The 22,867-nt window shown below is 34.2% G+C and overlaps 1 protein-coding gene across 8 annotated transcripts in view; it reads left to right on the forward strand.

The window, feature by feature from the left end:
- Positions 1 to 22,867, forward strand: part of IPO11 (importin 11) — a 249,969-nt gene that overhangs the window by 74,471 nt on the left and 152,631 nt on the right. For all 8 annotated transcript variants that reach the window (XR_010941971.1, XM_067730786.1, XM_067730785.1 and 5 more), the window contains 8 exons: positions 822 to 865; positions 2,513 to 2,603; positions 4,709 to 4,756; positions 5,517 to 5,622; positions 8,867 to 8,993; positions 16,895 to 16,928; positions 17,140 to 17,180; positions 18,479 to 18,595. Coding sequence is in view for 7 of the 8 variants with exons in the window: in XM_067730786.1 (XP_067586887.1) it covers positions 822 to 865; positions 2,513 to 2,603; positions 4,709 to 4,756; positions 5,517 to 5,622; positions 8,867 to 8,993; positions 16,895 to 16,928; positions 17,140 to 17,180; positions 18,479 to 18,595 (608 nt within the window). In the remaining variant the exon portion in view is untranslated. The remainder of the gene's footprint in view (positions 1 to 821; positions 866 to 2,512; positions 2,604 to 4,708; positions 4,757 to 5,516; positions 5,623 to 8,866; positions 8,994 to 16,894; positions 16,929 to 17,139; positions 17,181 to 18,478; positions 18,596 to 22,867) is intronic.

Genomic DNA, 22,867 nt, shown 5'->3' on the forward strand with positions numbered 1-22,867 from the left:
CAGGTCCTTTGCTACAGAAAATCAAGGACTTGTGTACCTGATAAAGTACCTGTGTGTGAATAAAGTGTTCGTGTGTGAATTGCTTCAGCCATGGTCAGACATAGGCTAGATTTTAACCTCTACTCATCCCTTTGGCTGGGTGCCTTTGTGTAGTTATATACGTGTTTCCAATATTTTTAGAACACCTTAAACATTTTTGTAAGACTTATCTTCTTTCTCTTTTTCATTTAAAAATATTTTAATCCATTTAGAAAATACAGCACTACACTGTATAATGCATATTTTGTTTTTGCTTTTTCTCTTAAAGTCTTATGCTTCTTATTGCTTTTTTTAATGCAGTAATATAATATTATAAGATGAAACACTGAATCCCTAGAGTTTTAAAAGTCCCTGAAGTATTTTACTTTAAATATAGGAAATTTATGGAAAATGACTAATCATTTGAACTTGTAAAACATCATTATTGTATGAAATGATTCTCAGGATTGTAATGATAGTGTATCAGGTGATGTCACATACTCTGGGAGTGACAAGTACTTTGAGCTTTCCTCCATACAGAGTTCTTAATGAAAGTAAGAATCCTTATGGATATGAGCACTTGATAGATGACTATGATGTACACAGATACGATCTGTAGGTTATAGTAAAGAAATCTTTGTAAGGCCTTGTGTTCCCAAGCATGTGCTCTCAGTGTTATTTTAAAGCAGTTCACAGCTATATTATATTGATATTATTTAAAGTCTTTGTTTTCCAAACTGAGATTTTGGAAACATCATTATTGCATTTGTGGAGAGCATCATTTGTTATATTTTTAATTGCAGCAGTGGAAGAAACAGGAGGAGATTCTTGGAAATACAGTTTGAGGGTGAGTATTGATTGAAAGAAAAATTGATAGGGAAAAGTTTAATGCTTCTATAACTCTTAGTAGAGAATGATACTCTATTGAAGATTTCAAGCATTAAGTCAGACAGGGAACATTTATTCATAATTGCAAGAGTCCATATTTGAGAGGAAAGTACTTAATTAAATTATGAACTTAGATCTGAAATTTTTGTTTAAGTTGGAGCTTTGCAAACTGAATTTTTCTTCATTTTACAAATTGATTGGGAAATAACTGTCATTGCAGAAGTAGGAAATGTTTTTGCAGTGAAAGCTACCTTTTTTTGGCTAGAATGATTTTTTTCCTCCTAAGTATTTCAGTAATTATAAAGCTCCTTTTGATACATTATTTCTCTTACTAGCTAATATGATTCTCAGAGACCAGCCCATTGCTTTTAGTTATAGAATGCTTTTTAAATATACATTTATTGATAAGGGCAACATTTGAGGAAGATTTATCAAATGTGGTCTTTGAACTATTCTTTTTGTTGTGTTTACATAATTTACGTAATTTGCCATTATTTTCCTAAGTGTGTTACAGTTTTTAGTTTCATAAGCTTCCATAGAAAATATTAGTGCTTAAAAGTTTTTTTTTGTTTGTTTGTTTTTTGCGGTACGTGGGCCTTTCACTGTTGTGGCCTCTCCCATTGCGGAGCACAGGCTCCGGATGCGCAGGCTCAGCAGCCATGGCTTACGGGCCCAGCCGCTCCGCAGCATGTGGGATCTTCCCGGACCGGGCATGAACCCGTGTCCCCTGCATCGGCAGGCGGACTCTCAACCACTGCGCCACCAGGGAATCCCACTTAAAAGTTTTTTTAAAAAATTTTGTTGCTTTAAGTTTTTAAAACTTTCTCTTATGGAAAATGTTAAACATATTAAAAAATAGAATAATATCATGAACTCTTCTGTATTCGAAACCTATTTTATCAGTTATCAACTCATGGCTAGTCTTGTTTCATAGAAGCACTCTTTTACAAACCACTTAGATTATTTTGAAGTAAATATCTGAGATGACCTGTCATTTCATCTGTACATATTTCAGTCTGTATATCTGTAAGATTCCTTTTTAAACATAAAGCACAATACCTTCAACATTTAATTATACTTTATATTATGAAACATCTAGTGATTCAGTACTTTTAAGAATGAAAATGAATCATTCTTTTTATTTGTGATTTCTTTTTGTGTCTGTTAAAGGAAGAACAACTCTGGTGAATTGAATTCATGAATTGCTGTTGTTACTTAAGTCATTGCCAAGAAAATATACAGTTTTTAACATTAATTCCTGGACAGTCATTTATAATTCTGTAAATGAATGTGACTCCAGATTGCTTTCTAGATTTAAAGAATTATTAATTAAACATGTAAATTTCTCCTCTTCACAGTTTGGCGTTTTGGAATGCATAATGCCAAATGATTGAAATAGTGAAATAAACATTCCATGTTAATAATTAAATTATTAAATTTGATTTTATTTCTGACTGTGTTTACAAAAAACAGCAATAAACTTTTTTTCAAAAAACATCAAGAATTGGAAACATAGAGTTTTAAGAATGAGTATTCTTTGCTTTAATGTAGAATTAATCAATGCAGTATACCATTGTTTTCATTAGAAATTTTTTTCCCCCAACAGCCATGCACTGAAGTATTATTTATAGATATATTCCATGAATATAACCAGACTCTTACTCCTGTACTTTTAGAAATGATGCAAACACTTCAAGGTGAGGTATATTTTGTGATACTTTGATTTATCTTTTAATTAGTGTTCAGTAAAATATTTTGAGTGCCTACTATGTGCAGTGCAGTGTTTCCTAGATCATATACTAGACATGAATTTGAGAAAGACAGAATGTGTGCTTTTCTGAAAGAGTGGCCTTCAAGATAGAAAACAAGGATGGGCAATTCACAAATGAGATAGGCCTTGAATGTGGTAATTAGATTTTGCTGTGGTAAGCATACTAGCAGCATAAACAAAATAGCAGTCAAGTATATTGGTTGGAGAAATAGTCTATTTGGAGCATGCTGTAGGAAGTAGTGGGAGAAGAAGTTAAAATAATAAATGTTATTAGCCTTAGAATAGTGGCAGTGGGAATGGAAAGAAGGTAATGGATTTAAGAGAAAATGATGAAGTGAAATTTTTAGCGCTTGATGATTGTACTTTGTACACAAGTAATTAAATTTTTTAAGTGTCACAGGTGATTTATCATTTTTTTAGTTATTTTTATTATCAGAGAGTAGTTGATTTACAATGGTATGTTAGTTTCTGCTGTACAGCAAAGTGAATCAGTTATACATATGTCCACTCTTTTCTGGATTCTATTCCCATATAGGTCATTAGAGTATTGAGTAGAGTTCCCTGTGCTACACAGTAGGTTCTTATTAGTTAGCTATTTTATGTATAGTTGTGTGTGTATGTCAGTCCTAATCTCCCAATTTATCCTTACCCCACCCCCCTTTCCCCCTTGGTAACCATAAGTTTGTTTTCTACATCTGTGACTCTACTTCTGTTTTGTAAATAGATTCATTTGTAAAAAGTGATTTATCACTGACTATTCTTCTATACTATAAATTTCAGAGAGGAGGCCATGAACACATCTGTGTTGTTCACACCTTGTTCCCAGCGGCTAGCACACTCAGTAACTGTTGATTGACTTTTGGCAATTAACTGACTGCTGGGCAAGGGAAAGCTATCAAAGACTATCCTGAACTTTAGAGTCTTAAACAGGTTACTTGATTGGTTTGGGCAGGAGTCACATTATAAGGGTTCAAGTATTGAGTAGGTAGTAATGTAAGGAAATAACAGCAAGAGAATCTCCTGTAGAGAAGGAGATTCCTGATCTTGTTTGTAGTATTATAAAGGGTAGCTCACTTTTTAGGCTTTTGTTTTCTCAAAAATTTAATAGAGTATTCCTGCTTAAGTTATAAACCAAGGGAAGAAATGAGCTATCAATCAAGTTTTTTGTGTTCGTTTTTAAGGATAATTTGAATAATAATTGTATTTTCAGTTTTTCTTGAACCACTGTAGGAAAGTGGGTAAGCTAATTAGGTTACACTGTGGTAAGCTGCTCTATGGGGTGGTAAGGTTTTCAGTAATTTCAGTTTAGTTATTTTCTTTCTAGTTTTGGAGCGATTTGCTTATTTGGGGCTGTACTTAACTCTAGTATTTGGACTAGTGAGCTTAAGAAATCATATTTAGCAGCAGAAAGGTGCTTTGATAAACTTGCTAGAAAACTTTCTATTCTAAAGAAATATACTAACTAAGTAAACTGTATTTTTTCCTGTCTTAACCATGGTAGTCTCCTTTCTGGAGAGTAGTGCAGAGACTGCCGGCTTTTATTCTGAAGTTTTCACATTATGTAATGGCTCTCGTTTTTCTGTTTGTACTTTGCATTTTGTTGTTAACCCTTTAATGTATTGTCATAACCTGGTTTATTTTTTATGTTTAGAACTTCTTGTGTGAATTGCCCATACTTGTTCTTTTTTTTTTTCTATTGTGGGATTCATCTTTTTATTCTTTCTAAGAATTATCTCTTATAATCAGGGTACAATACAATAGTTAGCAATTTGGCATACATTTTTCTAGAACGCTGCTTGACATAACATTTTCCATATATGTTATAATGATTTTTTAAAATTGTAATATAGCTTTACATGTTGTATCTGTGTTCTCTAACGGTGATGGTAACAAAACTTAAACTTTCTCTTTACACCTACATGTAATATCACAAAATATATTGTACTTAATGAATTGAGAAACTAACAAATTGAATTTAAATATCTTTTAAAAACTAGTTTTATTTACGTTTGCTGATACTTATTTTTTCAGGGCCCACTAACGTGGAAGATATGAATGCACTGTTAATCAAAGATGCTGGTATGTTAAACGAAAATGATTTAGAAACATTTCTTCAGAAGATGATGTGTCTCTTTTGTGGCAGGTGTTATGCTGGGAGAGTTGGGATGCAAAGATACCTTAAATTTAGGAGCTGCCTGGTGGTGGAGATAGCCAAGTAAACAGACAGTTGATTATAACATAGTATCAGTTGATTAATGCTACAATAGGTGGTAATTATGTAGTACTGTGGAAAACTACAAGGTAGTTTTGGTGTACCCAGGGAAAGGCTCCTAAAGAAGTGTTCTGTGCGAACACAGGATAAGTGAGAGTTAATAAGGGGGAGGGGGCGGTTCCAGGCAGAAGGAGCAGTAGGGACAGAAACTTGAAGGGAAGAGGAACAAGTCCAGTTAAGTTTTGAACTGGGTGTATTTTTGTTTAATTGGAACATGGAATTTAATGGGTTGTGGTGAGAGAAGAGGCTGGAAAGAGGATAATTAGGGACCCCATAGCATAAAATATTGCATCTATTTGGAAGCAGATGTTGTTTTTATAATTTGACTTGAATATTTTTAAATGAATGTAATTTTCTGTTTGAAAGCACTGAGTATTTAAGAAAAACATAAAGTAACTTAAATAATGTTTCTAAAATGTCTGTTTAAATAATTTCCCAGATGAACATATTGTAGATTTCTCTCTATTAACATATTACATATTTCAAAGTAGTCCTTAAGGCTTATTTTCTTGCATAAGGACAATTAGCATTTTGCCCAGTATCTGAAATTAAATTTTTTCTTCTTAGTGTATAATGCTGTTGGATTAGCGGCTTATGAGCTGTTTGACAGTGTTGATTTTGATCAGTGGTTTAAAAACCAGCTTCTTCCAGAATTACAAGTCATTCACAATAGGCAAGTATAAAACTCTGTGTTTGTTATATACTTATTTCATCTTATTGATTTTCTAATGAAGACAAGAAAGCATGAAAATTGCTTAAAATTTTAAAAAAGTCATAGTCTGACTTAGCTGATAGTGTCCAGTGTAGAAAGGAATAAGACTTGTGAATCTTATAACTGAAAAATAAGCAAAATCGTTTCTTGTTATTTTACTTCAAATGTGAATTGTGACATGTATGAAGTATTTGATGTTACATAAGCTAGTTTGCAGGAGGAAATTTTTGTTTTTTAGTTTTGTTTTGTTTTGTTTAATTTATTTTTTATACAGCAGGTTCTTATTACTTATCTATTTTATACATATTAGTGTATACATGTCAATCCCAGTCTCCCAGTTCATCCTACCACCACCCCCTTGCCCCCCACCCCCGCTTTCCCCCCTTGGTGTCCATACGTTTGTTCTCTACATCTGTGTCTCTATTTCTGCCTTGGAAACCAATTCATCTGTACCATTTTTATAGATTCCACACATATGCGTTAATATACGATATTTGTTTTTCTCTTTCTGACTGACTTCACTCTGTATGACAGTCTCTAGATCCATCCACGTCTCTACAAATGACCCCATTTCGTTCCTTTTTATGGCTGAGTAATATTCCATTGTATATATGTACCACAGCTTCTTTATCCATTTGTCCGTTGATGGGCATTTAGGTTGCTTCCATGACCTGGCTATTGTAAATAGTGCTGCAGTGAACACTGGGGTGCATGTGTCTTTTTGAATTATGGTTTTCTCCAGCTGTATGCCCAGTAATGGGATTTGCAGGAGGAAATTTTATGCAGAGGTAACAGAAGATGGAGATCTCTGAATTCTAGAAAGAAATTGTATACAAAAGGAAGCCAATTGGAGACTTAATAGAGGCTAGGCCTGATGCCAGAAGTAGCCTAACCAAAGTAACATCCATCAAAGGTGACTGCCTTGGGATCACACGGAGAGAGCATACTGCAAGTCTTTGGGGAGAAGGAGTTGCAGAGACACCATGGCAAAAAGTATTTGGACACACATTAGGCTTGTATTGAGGTGCCTAATTCAGTAGTACAGATCTATCTGACATTTAGTAGGGTTTTTGCCCAATTCTTCTGTTGCATATACATTTAAATACTTGCCTAATTATTTTAATTTTAGGTACTGAATGAGTAAAATGGAAGGGAGAGGGTCTTTCATAATTTTTAAAATTTTTCTTCATTTAAAATTAGACACCTAAAAAAAATTCCAAGATACTTTTTTCTTGTTTTGAATCGTGCAGTTCTAGTGATTTATTTCTGTAGATGTGGTACTTGTCAGGATGCCTAGCATATAGTCATAGATCAGTTAACATATCTTGACTACTTTAATAAATGAATAGAAAACTATCTATATATGGATCATTTTATAAATATTTAGAGCCATAGAATTGTAGAGCTGGAGACACTTTAAAAGTAATTTTGACCATTAAGTAGCTATCCATTCAGTTATTCAGTCATTTATTCAATCAAATATTTTCAGCACTGGAATTTGCTGTGTCCTGTAGAGGCAGTGGTGAATAAGATGGGCTTCAATTCTGCCCTCAGAGAGCTAGTGAGCCTCTGTTGGAGAGAAAGCCTTTAGTAGGGAGACACGTGCACTTTGCTTGTCCTTAAACCCTTATAGGCTGTTTAGTCTAGACTGATCAACCATGTATTAATTACATGTTGAAATGATAATATTTTGGATATATTGCAATAAATAAAAATATTAAATTTTCACATGTATCTTTACTTATTTTAATGTGGGTACTAACAAATTTAAAATTGCATATTTGGCTTGCATTATATTTCTTTTGGACAGAACTGAACTAGACCAGTATTTCTCAAACTTTAATGTGCATATGAATCACCTGGTGATCTTGTTAAAATGCAGGTTCTGGTTTAGTTTATCAGTCTGGGTCAGATTGTGTGATTCTGTCACACTTCCAGATAATGATACTGCGGTCCAGGAACCACACTTTGAGGAACAAACTGACTCCTATTCTTAACTTTGCCCAGAAGTGAAGGTCATCTTGGAATTTGAACCTTTCTGAGCTTCATTCTCTTTGTCGAGAACAGAATGTTGAATGTGGTAATCCCAGAGATCTCAATCCAAAATTAAAGACTCTGTGGTTCCTTCCTTTACTCTACACAAGTCTTGTTTACTTCCACCTCTGGGACTTTGTTCAAATTGCCCCTGTCCCCTGAAGTGGCGTCTTTTCAGTTTTTTGCCCCAAATGCTATTTATCTTAAAGACTGTTCAAATCCCATCTCCTTCTGCCTGCTCTTCTCTCTTTCGTTTCTGCAATCCTAGTATATAGGTTTGTAGTCTTTAATTCTTTTAGGTATGTTAAACATTTTGAAAGCAGGGAATACACTTCTTTTGGAACTTAGTGAATAATTCTTTTTACATGTTTAATCATATAAGATTATAATTTTCTAAAAAATATGGTATATTCATTAGTTTGCTACATTTTCACCCAGAAATAAATATCATCTTGCCACTAAAATAAATATAATATCAAGAAGAGACTTTGTGGGTGGAATTCTTGGACACAAGTGATTTTTCTCTTTGCCTAAAGAACCTTCCTTTTCTTTAGCAAAGATGGCCATAGAGAAACAAGTATATGTACATGTTACTGTAAATGTTTTATAACTTAAAAAATACAAATCATTATTTTGGTAATCTGAGTCACAATTTGTAATTGGGCACCTTTTACAAAATTAGAAACTTTAGCTGAAATCAGTATAAATTTATATGCATATTTTATATGTCTAGAGATTTCTCACAGTGTTCTGAAAATAATCTTTTATGAGATTAACAGAATTGGAATTGGAAAATTCCTTTATTATTACTTTTTGGGGCCTGTCCAGCCTTAGGGTTTGGAACATTTGCTAGTTATACCTATTTAGATTAACTTTTTTTGGTTACTTTAAGGAACAGAAGTGGACTTGGTTTTTATGTACATAACTATGTTGTAATTCTTTAATACAAAATAATCAGATTTACAATATATCTGCCTAAGAATTTTCAGTTTTTCAAATCAGAACTTTGTTAGTATTTATACTGTGGTACATTTAAAAGTGCTTTTAAACTTTTATATAAAAATGCATATTGTTTTCTTACTACATTTTAGATTTAAACGATGGAATATACTAAGTGAAATAGGCTTCTTAAAATATGTAACCTTTTAATTTCATGATTTTCCCTATCTAGGTATAAGCCATTGCGACGCAGGGTGATTTGGCTCATTGGTCAGTGGATTTCTGTGAAATTCAAGTCTGACTTAAGACCCATGTTATATGAGGCAATTTGTAACTTGCTTCAGGATCAAGACTTAGTGGTATGTTGCTTAAAGGTTTTAAAAGAGTTATTTTTATAAGTTTAACGTATGTTAAAGTTCAAATTCAGAAGTGGTTTATATCTTTCTTTAGAATGTTGGTGGCCTTTCAGTGCTGTAGTTATTCCTTGGTGAGTAGTTTGATTTGAGGGAAAAAAGTCCTTTGATTATTTTTTGCCCTTCTCATCACTAGTAAATTAAAAAAAATTTAACCAAACTCTACTAATCTAAAATTATAATTTTTTAATAAGAATAAAAGAAGGCAGTTTTTAAAAAATCCTTTTATAGCTTTACGTGTCCTTTTTCTTATTCAGAATAGAATTTGTCATTTTTACATTTAAGATAACACCATAATCTGTTTCACCCTTGCTATTGATTTTTTCTTTGTCTCTCAGTTTTGGGGTTTGTTTGTTTGCCTTTGGAATTGTTTATTTTAGGACTTTATGTATAGTGTTCACATAATATTCTTGATTTTGTGTTACTGAAAACTTGATAATGACGTCTTTGTTGCTTCTTTTGTTCCCCTTCAAGGCAAGTAGATTTGCTGCTTTATTGTATGTCATTTACTCAGAGGGTTTTTTTTAAAAATATTTATTTATTTATTTGGTTGCATCAGGTCTTAGTTGCATCAGGCAGGCTCCTTAGTTGTGGCATTGGAACTCTTAGTTACAGCATGAATGTGGAATCTAGTTCCCTGACCAGGGATCGAACCCAGGCCCCCTGCATTGGGAGCGTGGAGTCTTATCCACTGTGCCACCAGGAAGTCCCCAAAGAGGTTTTTTTTTTTTTGTGGTACGCAGACCTCTCACTGTTGTGGCCTCTCCCATTGCGGAGCACAGGCTTCGGACACGCAGGCTCCGCAGCCATGGCTCACAGGCCCAGCCGTTCCACGGCATGTGGGATCTTCCCATACCGGGGCACGAACCCGTGTCCCCTGCATCAGCAGGCGGACTCTCAACCACTGCGCCACCAGGGAAGCCCGCCAAAGAGGTTTTTGAAAAGAAGTTCAGCATAGTGTGGAATAGTATCCTCCCCCCACCCCACCCCCACCGTTGGTGCTTTATTTTATCCCTGAGTAAATATATTCATGACTTACTGTACATTTTCTTTGTCTTGTGCTTAGGTTTGACTCCAGCATAGTCTTTAAAAAGTGAATCTGGTTGATTTTTTTTCTGAGCTTCAAATTATTTTTAGATAAAATTAAATGATTCCACCCCCCCTGCCCAAATTTTGCTAAGATCTTGTTTAATCATTTCTCAATATACCACCTTCTAAAAAAATTTCGAACCTACCCAATTATCCTGTTTTTCAGCAAAGGCTTGGGTCATACTTTTCTTGTTTTCACATGTGTGCCATGATAATATAAACTACTTTTAATGTTCAACAAAGGAAAACATAATTAGAGAAATTACAAAATTAAGAAAACATTATAATTGCAGAAGCAGTGATACATTCTAAAAGCAAATAGAACTGATTTTTGGATTTTCTACTTAAATGTTACCTACTTTGTGTAAATAATTGAGAATTTAAATATCATTCTGTAATTATTAAATAGTTTAAGCATCCCATGCTTAAACAAGAGAATCCAGTTTTATTTTACCATGTTTAAATTCTTAGAAGTTTGTTAATATAATAAAACTTAGCTGTTTCTAAGAATACTATTTGCTGGAATTAATTTACTTTTGTAATACCTTTAGAATAAAGCATTTGTAAGATTTAAGTTTTGTTTTCCTAGTTGGAAATATTATTTGCTGTTCTATCAGTGGTATCAGAGAGAAGACATTAAATGCTTCATGAAAGTGTTACAGAAGATTTAAATTTCAGGTCAGTTTTCTGTGGGAAAGAGAAATTTCTTGGATCTTATATTCTTTTTTTAATGAGTCTATTAGGAGAGAAGTGAAGAGAAAATGAGTCATTTAGGTCAGCACTTTAAAAGCAGAACGTTAAATCTGTCACATCAGTAAACATTATTGGGGGAAAAGGGTTTCATGGCCAGTTAAGTTTGGAAAACACTGGACTAAATATTCAAATAATCCTCTTTACTGTAGGACCCATAAGAATCTTTAAAATGTACATCTGTGTAGTGACTATCCAAGGTGACAAAAACATTAATATACAAGGAATATACTTTGAGGAAATGCTGCTGTAGATATAGATTTGCCCTTTTCCTGTATGTCTTCCAGTGGCTGCATCTCATTTTTACACTTTTACAGTTTTGGCCTGCCAGAATTATTTTCTTATAACTTCTTAAGAAGACAGTGTTTTGTAAGACACTAAGTTCATGGTGCGTACATTGTGTCCCCCCCTTTTTTTAAGTACATTTAAGATCAATAGTATATAAGATATACTATTCTAATTTCAACCTGTGAGAAACGCTGGCTAATGAAATGTGGGAAGATACCTTATACATACAGACATACACAACAATGTACAGGCATTCAGACATACATGTACAAACATACATGAGTGCATTTGTATGTATATACACATATATACACACACAAAGTATATAGATTCTGATGAATCTAAATCTTCTTTGGCTTTCAGAGTCTATGTTCTCTTGCTTGATTGCTGCTGTTATGGAGTTGGGATACATTTAACTAGATGTCTACATGGCTTCCTAGTCTTATAGCCGTGTTATTACAAGGCTTGCTGTGGCAGAATAGAAATAGTGCAGCAACTGGAGAAAGCAACTTCCCCAGTTGGTATAGGACTCTATAAATTTTTTTTTTTTTTTTTTTTTTTTTGAGCAGAAGAAGGTTTATTGCAGGGCCAGACAAGGAGAATGGGTGACTTGTACTCAAAACCCCCTAACTCAGGACTCTATAAAATTTTATAATGTCAGAAGCTACTGGGTAGAGTAAATATCTCTGATAGTTGCATGATAGTGTTGTTTGATCTGGAGGAATATAATGCAAATTGAGTGAAATTTTTTTGGTTTATTTGAAATAGTGTTATAACTTTTCATCAGTATTTAGCAATTAAAACTTGATCTAGGCATAATGGGCAAGCATTTATAATATTGCAGTATTTGGAAACTTTTTTTGTAATAAATGTTGGGAATTTTGATTCGGTGTAAGATAATGCTACTTTGAAAACTTTAACTTCTAAGCTTCTTTTTTTTTTTTTAAATTAATTAATTTATTTTTGGCTGCATTGGGTCTTTGTTGCTTCCTGCAGGCTTTTTCTAGTTGTGGTGAACGGGGGCTACTCTTCACTGTGATGCACAGACTTCTCATTGTGGTGGCTTCTCTTATTGCAGAGCATGGGCTCTAGGCGCTTGGTCTTCAGTAGTTGTGGCATGCGGGCTCAGTAGTTGTGGTGCGCGGGCTCTAGAGTGCAGTCTCAGTAGCTGTGGTGCGCAGGCTCAGTAGCTGTGGCATACAGGCTTAGTTGCTCAGCAGCATGTGGGATCTTCTCGGACCAGGGATTGAACCCCTGTCCCCTGCATTGGCAGGGGGATTCTTAACCACTGCGCCACCAGGGAAGTCCCGAGCAGAGGTTCTTAATTTCAGTATAATTGGATTTATTGATTTCCTTTTTTTGATTTTGTTCTTTTTGTTTCTTGTTTAATAAATCCGTTTTCTTCACACGTGGTTCTTTATTCCATCTGGGATTTATTTTTCGACATGATATCAAGTAAGATTCCATTTTTATTAATTTTTTATAAGGACAACAGTGGTACAATGCTTTATTGAAAAATCCATTAAAAAATATCTTCTGCATGCTTTCTTCCATCCCTCTTAGAACATGTTACTTAGTAGATGCAGTGCTTATGGCAAGTTTCAGATTTGAGAATGTTGTTACCACAGTGTAAACAGAATGACTAAATTTTAGGTGAAAGGAACTTTCTTTTCCTGGGAACCCCAGAGGATTCTCTAACCAGAATATTTGATTTACATATTTGGTTTCTTTAGTGGTAAGGTTTCTGATCCAGTAATAACCTTTCAATTTCGGAAATTATAAGTAATTAAAAATTTTTTTTGTTTTACTTAGGTTATTTATGCAACCTTCAATAAAACAAGCAGGAAGCTACTTAAAAATTAGCATCAGTGTACTCTTTCAGCCTTGTAAGAGGCAGTGTATAATGTAGACTGTGGTACAGCCAGAAGGTTTATAGTTTGGGGGTGGGGTGTGTGGGGGTTATTGTCTGTCAGGCAGAGGAAAGGCCATCTTCATGGGCAGGTTGACTACCAGCATAGAAATAGGGAGTTTTTCAGGTGGAAAGCCAGTTGATGGAGTTTAAGAAGGGACTTTGAGTGGCATGTACATGACTGTAGCAAACCCTGAATTCACTGTGGGAGGTGCAGCTGGGATCTGGGCAGAGGTATTTTTAACAAGGTACATTGAAATTCTCCTGTCTTTCCACTCTTCTGCCTTATATGGGTCTCCCAGTTCTGTCACACTTTCTTACAGTTTCAAGTTTTCCCACTTGACCATCCTTTGTGTCTCAAAAAAACTGTTACAGGTTTTAAACTCTGTGTTAGTCTGTGTTTTCACAAAATGAATTCTAAATTCACTTATATTCAGCAAATACGTTGGGTAAGATGTTGTGGAAAAAACCCGAGCGAACTTTAGGGCCAACCCAGTAATTTCCGAAGGAAATATCAAAAATATGTGTTTGAGGGCTTCCCTGGTGGTGCAGTGGTTGAGAGTCTGCCTGCCGATGCAGGGGACGTGGGTTCGTGTCCCGGTCCGGGAAGATCCCACGTGCAGCGGAGCGGCTGAGCCCGTGAGCCATGGCCGCTGAGCCTGCACGTCCGGAGCCTGTGCTCCGCAGCGGGAGAGGCCACAACAGTGAGAGGCTCGTGTACCGCAAAAAGAAAAAAAAAAATGTGTTTGAGACATCAAGGTATTAGGGCACTCTAAAACCAGGAAGAAAGGAAACTTTAATCTAGTAACTTTCTTATAGTCCATTTTGGTTTTGTAATGATGTGTGTGGTATCCATATTATATGAAAATGAGCTTTAGAATGTTTTTCTTAAAAGGAGATGAAAATATGGAAGGTGCTTTTTATCCTTTTAGGAAAGTTATTTACATGTGTATTTCAGAAGAAAATATGTAATTCAGTGATCTTGACTGCATAATAGAGTAAAAATAGTACCATAATAGTACCAAGTAATAAAAGAGCCGATGAGTAGGATAATATTATTCATATTAGTATCTCTTTCCATGCCTAGCATGGAATCAGAAAATTATAAAATGTTTATTGAAAGAGTTAAGAGATAAGGATAAAACATTATAAAATTATTATTCTGTTTCTTTTCAGCAGAGAAATATAATCTATTTCATAATTATTCTCTCATGTTTGCCTTACTTACATTTTCCTGGTGGTCTTAAGTCCCTGAGACATTGCCATTTATTTCAGGTCCCAGCTCCATGCTCACTCCTCTAGTGTGTGGAATTCCCTTCACTGCTATGGGCAGGCTGTAGTAGTGGTCAAGCATTAGGCTGCTCCAAGCCTAGAACTCAAATCAACCACCCTGACAGTTATGCCAAGGCTCATTCTCATGCTGGACACCGAAGTTTCTGGTTACTCTTGCCTTTATGTAGCAGTCTTCTTTGGAAGTAGTGTTGACCTGTGATTTCTTCTTGTTCATTTCTCTGTTGCTGTCATGCTTCTCTGGGATTCTTCCAATGATTCTGATGGCTTGATGGCACTTGTTTGCCCCAGTATGGAATTAGTTTGTTATCTTCTTAGAACTTTTCTGATGTTTCAGCTGAAGGGGTAGGGTAGACTCAGGCTGAGTTACAGTCTAGATATGGTTCTGGATACTTCGGGTTTCATTCTCCTTCAAAAAGCTAGGTTTATTCTATGAAAAGTTATGTTTGGAGTCTGGTTAAGGGAAGATTGTTTTTGTTTTGTTTCGTATTCTTGCATTTATTTATCAAGTATATATTGAATCATGTCTTGGAAGTTGTGTTAGATGATCTTCTGCCAATCTTCTGTCACAGTCCCCAACTATTCATTCTGTAAATTCAGGTCCTGATTTTTTTTCCCTGTTACTTGTGAATTGCTGCAAAGTTCATTGTCTCTATGCAGTAAGTACTTCCTATTTCTTTTATAGCTCAGGAATAGCTAATTTTGTTCTTATTTGTGTTTGTCATATTTTAAATGCTTCTCTCTTTTCTTAAACTGTGTGCTTTTTGTTTTCCCTTATGATCTGGCTTCCTAGTCTTGCAGTTAAGCTAGAGTGCATCATGATTAATTTCATCTTTTTCTCTGCATGCAGTACTGCACTGACTTCTTCCCTTTGTTAGGAGGGAAAACACAGATAGTTTTCATTCAGATGTCTCTTTCCTATACTTATTTATGTAAATGTCATCGTTATGGGTTAAATGCATCTCTGGTCCTTTTGTGGAGGAAGATCAAGAGAGATTTAAGGGTTAGTGTGCTGACAGTTTGATTTCCTTTTGGGGGGCACTTTCAAGTCCTGGTGTTTGTGAATTAAATTATTGCCACAGTGCCAGTTATATGCCTTACACTGTACTAAATGCTGACAATTTGAAGATGACTAGAAATAGTTCATGTCCTCAGGGGGATTATCCTGTTCTTAAGCTCTTCACATTAGCCATTTTTATTGATAATTATTTAATATCTGGGTGTTTTTTTCCCCTGCTAGATTGTAAGCTCTTTGAGGACAAGGACTAGGTGTGTCTTACTCAGCATTTTTTCCCACAGCACCCAACACAATTCCTGGGAGTTATAGTTCCTTGTTGAATATTTTTAATTGCATGAGTATGTCATCTTTTCATTAGGTCATTTCATAGTAGAACACTTAGCATAGTGCTTTGCATGTATTGGATAATCAGCACATTTGTTAAATCATTAAAAAATCTAGAAATATTCATATTACCTTTAGAAACAGTGAATAAAAAGAAAAGGCAGGTGAGAAAACATCTGCACTCTAGGCTCTTAGAATCTGTGGATTTGGAACTAGAGTACTTAACATTTGATGAATATGCCTAATCAGCACCTCAAGACCTCAGAAACTCCTATAAAATGATCAAAACTGTTTCTTTGTGGAAAATGGCTGCAAAGGAAAATCCAGTTGCTGTTACAGGTGTGGGAAGCATAGCAGCAATCTAAGAAAGTAATGGCTCTTAGCCAGGAAATAAAAGTTTTAGATACATTATTTTACAGAGCAGCGTATAGCATTTAATCGTGGCTTGAGTTCATGTTACTTGGTGTGGAAACTGAGTGTGGTAGCCCATGCCCATTTAGCTGGTCAAGTCACAGGTAAAACTCTAAAAGAAATAGGAAGATTATGCTGTCATGATATGATTTTCCCAGGTAACATGCTGATACACAAAGAAAGTGTGATTTGGCAAGGTTAAGAGCTTGTACAAACCTTTCTGTATTTGTGAACTTTGGGATTTAGAAAATATCAGACTTTATCTTTTGGTTATTTCAGGGACTTCCTGTAATTGAGGTTACAAATGGGAATTTGTGTGCTTTTTCCTCCTCCCTCTTCCTTCTCTTCTCCTCCCTCACTCTTCACTTATACATCCACCGGCTTCTCCAAGCCCACCCTGCTTTCCTGCTTCTCTTCTCTGCTTCTCAACCTTCCCTTTCCCTCTGACACCATCTTCACACTCTTTTCTCTCAGTGCCACACTCTCCACAGTGTTATGGCAAATTAGTTTTCTTCCTGGAAGCACTCACTGGATTAAAGACTCCTTTAAGCAAATTATGGGAAACTGAGAAGGGTGGGAATTGACACTATTTTACTTTTTCTTTTTAGTCCTTGCTAAATAAGGAGAATGTCCTTTTATTTCTAGATGTTAATGTACTCTGTGACTTTAAGTAGAGAAAGTGATTTGCAGTAAATTTTTTGTCATTCATTATTAATGATGTTTAGTAATTCTAGAATGATTCGTAATTCACAGTATACTTTCTTTTAGGTCCGTATTGAAACAGCTACCACTCTGAAGTTAAATATCCTTTAAAAACTTTTAAAACACTTCATTGCAAAGAATTTTAACAACAATTTAAAATTGTTACTTATTTTTAAAATTAATTTATGAGGTAGTTTAAAATGTAATTTTGGATTGGTTTGTTGTATTTGGTTTTTACATATACTTTATCCTGATAAATTTCATATATTCTAAATTTCATATATTCTCAGTATTCCTTAACTGCTCTTCACCTGTTGATGATTTTGAGTTTAGAACAGATCAGTTTCTACCGGTAAGAATATTTATTTCTAGGTTTTATAACAATTTCTGCTTATGTCTTTTAGAATGTTGTGTTATTTTATAGCTGAAATTATATATGTAGTATCAGTTATTTATTAAAGTTGCATTGAAAAGTATATTAGGTTTTTTGGAAGTGATTGCTTTTATTGGTAACTTTAATTTGAAATAGTTTACTTTTATTCTGCTTGTTTTTTGTTTAGTTATCTTGTCATCTGTTTTGGAGTGGACTGCTGAACTTTTTTTCTCACAATTATAAAACAGTAATTTCACTTCATGTTTGTCTGTTACTTTTCATCCTTAGGTTATCCCCCTCTGTTGTCTGTGTATGTATGTCTATCCTACACTAGATTGCAAATTACTTGAAAAGCAGAATACCAAGTCTTACTCATTTCTTTTTTTCCTTCACTCAACTCTCAGCACCTAGCGTGGTGTTTTCACATAATTGGTACTCAGTGAGCTCTTGTTAAATATGTCAGTAAGGTTGGCGCGTTAGTGTTTGTTTTTCTTGAGAGGACTAAACAAGAAGAAAACTTTATGATAAAATGTCTACTTATATTTCTTATGGGGTCATAGATGGGAAAACTTGTAGAGCAGAAATTTTTCTTTAATAAAAGAATCACTAGGTATTTTTGGATGAAAGAAATATGTTTTACCAATCTATATAAAAATGAACCAGATATGTGAAAGAACAAATGTTTATGTATCTGGCATCCTGTGATTTGTTAACTCCTACTATAATTTTCAAGATGTAGGAGTTAAAAGCCAGACATAGGATTTTTGTTTTCGATTTCCTAATCAGAAATATTCTGTTGTTCTTAGAATTACAAGTATTTATCTACAAAAGTTTATATCTCTGCGCAGCATATGTTAAGGGCCACATGAGACAGCTGGTATGTGATTGCAATAATGGCATTCCTTTTGCTTTAATGAGTAGACTTTGCAGAACAATAGGCATATGTGGAAAACCAATGACAAAGCGCTGTTAAAAGTTGGGTTTAGCAGTATACAATTTATACATAAAACGTTTAGATACAGTTTTCCTCTGAAAACATTACTCAGTGTCTAGATGAATTAAATTCTAAAATGGACACATTTAACAGCAATAACGAAAAAAATCACTGCCCTAAATATTGGCACCTTGATCATTTTGAAGTTGTATAGGTAATGCTAAGGTTTTGTCTATTTGTCTTGTATTGCTTTGATATTATGATTTAGTTTTATTTCTTATTTCATTATGTAAAAGTTTTTACATTTCTATTCCAAACTTTTATTTTTTCTTTTTACCTACAGTATTTGGAAACCATGTTCACACTACTTTTTCAGTTACTGCAGCAAGTTACAGAATGTGACACAAAGATGCATGTTTTACATGTCCTTTCTTGTGTGATTGAAAGAGTAAACATGCAGGTAATTTTGTTGTAAAGCATGAAAATAGATGTTAGAGGAGTAAGTAGAGTATATATAGAATTCATTAATATCTTTGCTTTATATATGTTGTTTAAGTGTTAAAACATCATTAAAATGATTCTCATAGGTTGTGATTTCAGTTATGTATCAAAATTGACATTTATGCTTGAGTTTTTATAAAATGACCTAAGAAAATTAAAATTAAAAAATAAAAACTTGGATCAGCAATGTAGAGGTGTTTATTAGAAAGCAAAATTATATATCTCTTAGAAAATTCAGTTTATATTTAATAATACTTCTTAAAATTTAGTGTGTTTGAGTGCATAGTCACAAGTGTCTGTCAGCAAATGCAAATATTCGCAGAAGTCTATTATTTGTACCTTAAAAATTGAGTGTGTTTTGCAGTCTAGTCCACATTATATCCGTGATTGGTTTAATATAAAAATGATATGTAAAGTTCTTAACAGTAGATTATTATTTAACTGTATTCAGCTTCCCTTATCACTCCTAATCTTTGTGAAAAATTGATAATCCAGGAATCACAGTATAATTTTCTGTAATTTCTTATATCCAAGTTTACCAGTGCATATTTTTATTTGAAAAGCGCTGAGTAAATCTGTGAGGTATTAGGGAAAGATAGTACCTCGAGTCCACAGTCCTGAAGACTGCTCCTGAATTCATTAGTGAATTCTGACACCTTGAACCTGTTTATTAATTCTAAAGCAGTTGATGAAAATTGCTATCAGTTGTTGAGTAATGACAAGTTTCCAACTTCTGTGCCAGATGATTTGCATTTACTTCTTACTTAATCCTCACAAAAACCTTTGGGTGGGAATTAGAACGTATTATCTCAAAAAATTAGAGGCTTTAAGAAACTTACCGAAGTTCAGACATCTGAGTGGCATTGACAGTATTCAAACTCAGCATTATAGTATGTTAACAGCAGTTGCAGTTTTGAGTGACCGTTGATCATTTTAAGCAGATCTGAGTCCCGGTGTCTCAAAGTAGTAATATCTTACAGTTTTCTTAACACTTGGGATTCTTATTACATTAATTACGTTATTTCATTTTGATATTGGTTTATAAACAACATTGAGAGAGTTTGGTCATTGAGACTGTTTTAAACTTATTTCAAGTCCCTGTCTCTGCTCTTTATCTTGAGCAAGGTCTTTAACCTCGTGTCCCCATGTATAAAATGGTAAAGTTAAAGATAACTCACAAACACAAAAAATGATTTCTGAGTGCGAAATTATTACAGATGTTCTGTATGCTTTAGATCACCATACAATTGCAATAAGTTGTTTAAAAATTGATTATATAAGAAAGATTTGGCACATTTTTATAATTTTATTTAGATATCATCTGACTAATGGGAATTTCTTAAAGAATATTTTTTTTTCTTCTTTTAGAAATGTATTTTCTTACCCCCATCTCTCCAAACCTTTAAACCTTTTTCCCCCATTACTCTTGCTTAGTAAATTTAAAAATGCTTTTGTTTTTATCCATACTCATCTTTCGTAACACAAATAGCCTAAGCAGCTCAGGTGTCTATATCATTAGTAAATAGCAATAAGATATAGTTATCCAGTAGTACTTTTTGTTTTCAGAATGCAGGTAGGAAAGGGTTACGAAAAATGTTTTTAGTAGATTCTTTAACATTTTCCCGTGTTAACCTTTGAATAACACCATCATTTATATATCCTTCAGCTATCATTTACATATGAATTTGATTTTTGTTTACTAGGTTGCAAACATTTTGAGCCATCTTACAACAGTGCTTTCTGACACATAATAGTTTTTGAAGTTTCAGGGAACTCACAATTTTTATACCATAGCTTGCAATTATTTGAAGATTATATTTCCTCTACTTTTAAAAAGCATAGTTGAAAACCTATAATTAAATTATTCTGGTGCAGGGATCCCATAAATGCACAGTCAGGAAAAATGTGTTAATCATCAGGTGTAATGTCAGGTAGATAGTCTTTGGACTTAAGCATTTCTAAAGGAAAAGAACAAAATTAAAAATTAAAGGGCCAGCGTGAAATAGTAAATGTTCGGTTGAAAATGTTACCTAAAATGAGGTTTCATTAGAGACTTACTTTTTAAATTCCCCTGTGAATGGAACCTTTGCTAAAACATTTTTTAGGCTGTCACATATTTGATTTTCACATGTTTTTCTTTCTTTTTAATTGTCTCAAAGTATTTTTCTCCCCTTTTTTAAAATTAATTTTTATTGGAGTATGGTTGCTTTACAATGTTGTGTTAGTTTCTTGCTATACAGCAAAGTGAATCAGTCATACGTATACACATATCCCCTCTTTTTTAGATTTCCTTCCCATTTAGGTCACCCCAGAGCACTGAGTAGAGTTCCCTGTGCTATACAGTAGGTTCTCATTAGTTATTGATTTTATACACAGTAGTGTATATATCACGTTTTTCTTAATGTGTTATGAATGAAAGTGGGTATCTCCCTATCTAGAATGAACTAACTCATAAGAGTATAATTATAATGCTCATAGTAGGCACCCCCCCAGCCCCCCATTCTGTTTTCTTTGGAGAAGTGCCAAAAGATGAGAGCTGTTTCGTCTCAATTGTTTAATGCTTGCGGTTCAGTTTCTGTTACAGGGTTATTTAGCCCAATGTCTATAAAACATTCTTAATTCCACGTGTTTTTTAAATATTATATAAATAACTGATAATTGGTCTACCAAAAAACTCATGTTATAATCATTTTCAGAATGTATATGCGTAGTATTTTTTATTTCGCATCATTTCATTGAAAAATTTTAAATGTACAGATAAGTTGCAGTAAATCACTACCCATATATTCTTCACCTAATTTCATCATGACACTTCACCCAGTATATTAGACCTCTCCTTCTTAATTATAACCATGATTAGATTCAGAGGACTTAACATTGATGTAGTACTATTTTCTAATATCAAGTCCATATTCAGATTTCCTCAGTTGCCCTAATAATGTATTTTTTAACCACCTTCCTCCTGCCCTAAGGGAATGTGTTTGGCTTTCATGTCATCACTTTGTTTTCTAATCGCCAGCCCTTTTTTTTTTTTAACATCTTTATTGGAGTATAATTGCTTTACAATGGTGTGTTAGTTTCTACTGTATAACAAAGTGAATCAGCTATACGTATACATATATCCCCATATCTCCTCCCTCTTGCGTCTCCCTCCCACCCTCCCTATGCCACCCCTCCAGGTGGTCGCAAAGCATGGAGCTGATCTCCCTGTGCTATGTGACTGCTTCTCACTAGCTATCTGTTTTACACTTGGTAGTGTATATATATATATGTCCATGCCACTCTCTCATGCCACTTCGTCCCAGCTTACCCTTCCCCCTCACTGTGTCCTAAAGTCCATTCTCTATGTCTGCCCCTAGGTTCTTCAGAACCTTTTTTTTTTTTTTTTTTAGATTCCATATATATGTGTTAGCATACAGCATTTGTTCTTCTCTTTCTGACTTACTTCACTCTGTATGACAGACTCTAGGTCCATCCACCTCACTACAAATAACTCAATTTCATTTCTTTTTATGGCTGAGTAATATTCCATTGTATATATGTGCCACATCTTCTTTATCCATTCATCTGTTGATGGACACTTAGGTTGCTTCCATGTCCTGGCTATTGTAAATAGTGCTGCAATGAACATTGTGGTACATGACTCTTTTTGAATTAATGGTTTTCTCAGGGTATATGCCCAGTAGTGGGATTGCTGGGTCGTATGGTAGTTCTATTTTTAATTTTTTAAGGAACCTCCATACTGTTCTCCATAGTGGCTGTATCAATTTACATTCCCACCAACAGTGCAAGAGGGATCCCTTTTCTCCACACCCTCTCCAGCATTTATTGTTTGTAGATTTTTTGATGATTCGCTAACTCTTTTTTTGTCTTTTGCAACACTGAATCTATGAGTGATTTTTGAAATAGTGTCTTTGAAGCATTAATTTTAATTTAGAACATCATATATTCTAATGAATAACTAGGACTGGGATATAAATATTTCATGACTTTCAAATGTAATTGGGTGCTTTGGTTTTATTACTTACCCTATCTATAATTCATAGCATATACTTCCTTTCTTCCATGCCTTAGAAAGTATTCTCTCTAATTTGTTCAAAACAAAAGCTGGTTTATTTTCCTTATCAGTAGAACATGCTGTTATATGCTGCTTTTAGTTGAATATGAATGCATTAGGTACTCTGAAACCTGTGTCTTTATGTGTTAATTGGTTTGCCTTTATAAATTAATT

Source organism: Pseudorca crassidens, chromosome 3 (assembly GCF_039906515.1).
Source record: "Pseudorca crassidens isolate mPseCra1 chromosome 3, mPseCra1.hap1, whole genome shotgun sequence".
In the NCBI taxonomy this organism is placed as follows: domain Eukaryota; kingdom Metazoa; phylum Chordata; class Mammalia; order Artiodactyla; family Delphinidae; genus Pseudorca; species Pseudorca crassidens.